Genomic DNA, 3,665 nt, shown 5'->3' with positions numbered 1-3,665 from the left:
GAGCGCGGCGCCGCGGGGAGACCTCGGTGTCACCCGCGGCCGTTTGGGGAGCTGGGCCTGCCCGCGAGGCCGGGACAGCCAGGTGGGACGCCCCCGAGACCTCTCACTTCTGGGGAGGCCGCGGTCCCAGCCGTAGGACCCGCCGACCAGGGGCCGGCACCGCGGGCCAGCGTTGCGACCCCGGTAGAACCCTGTCCCCCGGTCCTTTGAGGTCTCGGTTGTGGAGTGAGCGTCCACCCCCTTGGTGACGCGGCCCCCGCCTCCGGGCGAGCGCCGTCCGAGTCGTGGACTTTACCCAGGCTCCCGCCCCAGCCCGACACCCGCGCCCGCCTCACCCCTTAGCGGAGCCCTGCTTCCTGGACGTCTCCCGGACGCCTCTGTCCCTTCGCGGGGCGTCCTGCGGGCGTCCGGGACACCAGGGCAGGCTTCCCGGTCTCCGCTCCGGTTTGATCTCCAGGTTGCAGTCAGGGGACGCACCGCAGCCCCTGACCCGTGGTGTGCGTCCTTGTTCGGCCCGAGACTCCTCCGGGGCTCCCCGTTTTCTCCAGGATGAAGTCCAAACTCTGCAGCAGGGATCGCGGGCGCGGCCTGACCCAGCCCTGGCTCCCTCTGGGACCCCTCGGCTCACCTCCTCCTTGCAGCGTCCGCCCAGCAGGGATATCTGCAGTTCCTGGAACTCGCTGTCACCTCTGGGGCTTTGCGGTGCCCTGTTCCCTGTCACCCGGCCGCTTTCTGCGCACCTCCCAGACTGCACCTTGCTCCAGGCGGCTTTCCCAGCACACCTGGCTGGGTGAGGTGCCGCCGGGCCGTGTGTATTTAGGTCACCCAGTACCCCGTTGTTGGTCTCCTCGTTGGTGCTCGGAGCACCAGCAGCCCTTACGGGGCCTGGCGGCAGAGTGCCCAGTCTGAGCTCCTGGATGGAACTGCCCCGTTCGCAGGGCATGCTCGGGGACACTTGCACAGGACGCGCCGGAGGCCCCAGGCGTGCATGGCCTAAGAAAAGACTGTCCTCCTTCCCTGTCGAGCTGGCGGACTGTAGCTTCCGTGTTTTCTCCTTACATGTCACCACCTGCTTGCTCAGCCAGGGTTCCCTGGATAAGAACAGTTAGATGTCCTGGCCTCATGGGGTTTCTCCTGGGTTGCTGCTGGGGGGGTGGTCACACGGGTCAAAACGAGCTGTGGCAGGTGCTGCGGACACAGTCTGGAACCAGGAGAGCGTGCGGCGCCTTCCCTGGGTTTGGAAGGCCTCTTCGGGGGCGCTGGAAGGTTGACCTGAAGGGTAGGCAGGACAGGGGGCAAGGGCCGTCCAGTGGGGATTGGGGGGGTGGGTCCCTGGCTGGGCAACAGCCTGGGGTCTGGGTGGCCTGGGGAGCCAGAGCGGGAGTGGGGCGGCAGAGCTGGGCCGCCGCAAGGCTTTGGTTTCTAGCTTGGAGGTAGCAGGAGGCCAGAGGGCGCCCAGAAACAAGGTGCGCTTTCTTAGGTTTGTGCTGGGAGAGGGGTTTTGTGGCTGCTGGGGGACAGTGCGGCCGTCCAGGTGGGGGGAGGTGGAGGCGTGGACCCGGTGGTTGGACGGAGACCCATCGGGCCTTGGCAGAGAGGGAGTCAAGGATGGCATTCTGCTTCTCTGGCTTGGGCGGTGGGGCTTGCCCACCTTGGTGTGCCCCCTTCATTTCCCGGGTGGCTGGGGGGCTCCTGCCTGCCCACAGGCTCTCAGCCAGGCCTTCCTCTCAGGAGTAGTCTTCTCTGTGCTGCCCCCAACTCGAGACCCCCTAAGCTTCCCAGGCAGGGGTCTGGGTCTCTGAGAACATGCAGAAGCTGGGGTGCTGCTTGGTTGATACTTGGGGACAGGGAACTCTCTTGGTTGAAGGAGAGGACATCCTGTGCTTGGTAGAGCGTCCCTCAGCATCCCTGGCCCCCACCCACTCGGGTGGGAGCACCCTTTCCCACTTGTCACAACCCAAAATGTCCTCGAGTTGGCAGGTGTCCTGGGGGGCAAACTCTTGCTCTGGGAACAAGTCCGAAAGATTCTTGCCTCTGAAAGATGCTTACACGGGAAGCGAGCTCAGGGGCCCTGGAGGCCGCCTGGGTGGCGGCCCCGCCTGAGCCTGCACAGCGCCCTCCCGCGCTCCGCTGTGCGCCCAGGCTCTGGGCCGACGCGGGCTGTGCTCTCTCCGGACCTCGGCGGCAGGTGTGTCTCTGGGCCTCAGCCTGCTCTGAGTCGGTGTGTCCCTGGCCCAGGAGTTTGCAAATGTCATGGCCCCAAAACTTTGCACGTGCCCAGGTGCTGTGCTGACCGTGAGTTGTGAGCTTCCTGGCTGTAAGGAAAGGCCTCGTAAGTGGTTAGACTTTTTTCAAGGCTTTGTATTTCTTTTCTCCGTTGGCAACTCCCCGAGGGATTGCCAGCGCTTACCTGGAGTCTGACTTCCCGCTGTGCCGCCTCCGCGCCACACGCCCCAGCACCACCTCCTTCTAAGTCCCTGTGGGAGGCGAGTGGTGTCTTCCCCGGTACGTGGTGAGGAAACTGAGGCCCAGGGAAGGAAGGAGCCTTGCCCAAGGTCACAGAGCCCTGGCTGGGCTGGGAAGAAAGCCCTTCAGGCCCCAGCGCCCCCCTCCCCCGCAGTCTGGCCCCAAGCACAGGGCCGAGCCGTTGTCCCGGCTCAGGAGGCCTTCCCAGCCTCTAGATGTATCCTGCTTTTGTATCCAGAGCCTTTGTTTGTTGTATTTCCTCTGCCTGGGCTCCCCGACCTGCCCCTGGAGGCCCAGCCCCTGCGAGCCTGCCCTTCCGACCGACCGGGTCCCTCCAGTCGGCAGTCTGTCCTTGTCTTGGCTGTGGTGTGTCACCGGGGGTGGCAGATGAATCCTTGAAGGATGGCATGGAGATGGGCTGGCAGAGAGTCTGGGCCACTGTGTGAACAGAGGCGTAGGGGGAGCGCCCGGGTATCTCTGGGCCCAGAGCAGGGGCTGAGTGGGGGAGAGTCAGCATGAGCCAGGGGTCTGGGTGCCCAGTATGGCCTGCTGGCCGAGGCTGGGCCGGCGGCAGGGAGCGGAGGGTGGGGTTTACATGGCAAGAGTTGGTGACTGCTCGCTGAGAAAGGATGCAGCAGGGGGGGTCCGGTCGCTTTGGGTCCCACAGAGGGCACATGGGAGGTACCTGGCCCCTGCGGGTGATGAGCTGGGCCCACAGGTCCAGGGTGTGGAGGGCGGACCAGTCTGGGCGGGAGAGGACGGACTGGACTGCGGGGAAGGCCAAGAGGGTGGGTGCAGACAAGACTGGGTCACCGCCTCCCAGCGGAACCCCAACTCTCGCTTCCTTCCCCCCCAGGGTTTCCCTCTGCAGGACGTGGAGATGCAAGGCTGTGAGGCTCCCGAGGGCTTGGCTTGGACCACGATGGGGCTGGGCTGCGGCCTCCTAAGGGGGCTCTCGTCTGGGGCAGTGGCTGGGGGCTGTCCTCCCCCCTGCCCGTGGCTCGCAGCACCCCCACCCGTCCCCTGGCAAGTGAGGCCCGCCCTGGGGCCCGGCGCCCGCCATGAACGGCCTGTCAGTGAGCGAGCTCTGCTGCCTGTTCTGCTGCCCGCCCTGCCCCGGCCGCATCGCTGCCAAGCTCGCCTTCCTGCCGCCCGAGCCCACCTACTCGCTGGTGCCCGAGCCCGAGCCGGGGCCCGGG

General features: G+C 66.2%; 1 protein-coding gene across 1 annotated transcript in view; it reads left to right on the top strand.

Annotated features, from left to right (window-relative positions):
* Nucleotides 1-3,335: 3,335 nt before the first annotated feature.
* The window catches only part of ABHD17A (abhydrolase domain containing 17A), a 4,236-nt gene continuing 3,906 nt past the window's right edge, over nt 3,336-3,665 (top strand). The window contains exon 1 of the mRNA XM_029916371.1: nt 3,336-3,664. Coding sequence (XP_029772231.1) covers nt 3,528-3,664 — 137 coding nt within the window. The 5' untranslated portion in view covers nt 3,336-3,527. The remainder of the gene's footprint in view (nt 3,665) is intronic.

This window comes from Suricata suricatta, chromosome 12, assembly GCF_006229205.1.
Source record: "Suricata suricatta isolate VVHF042 chromosome 12, meerkat_22Aug2017_6uvM2_HiC, whole genome shotgun sequence".
Classification (NCBI taxonomy): Eukaryota; Metazoa; Chordata; class Mammalia; order Carnivora; family Herpestidae; genus Suricata; species Suricata suricatta.
The sequence above is the reverse complement of the archived record's forward strand: the minus strand, read 5'-3'. Positions and strand labels throughout refer to the sequence as shown.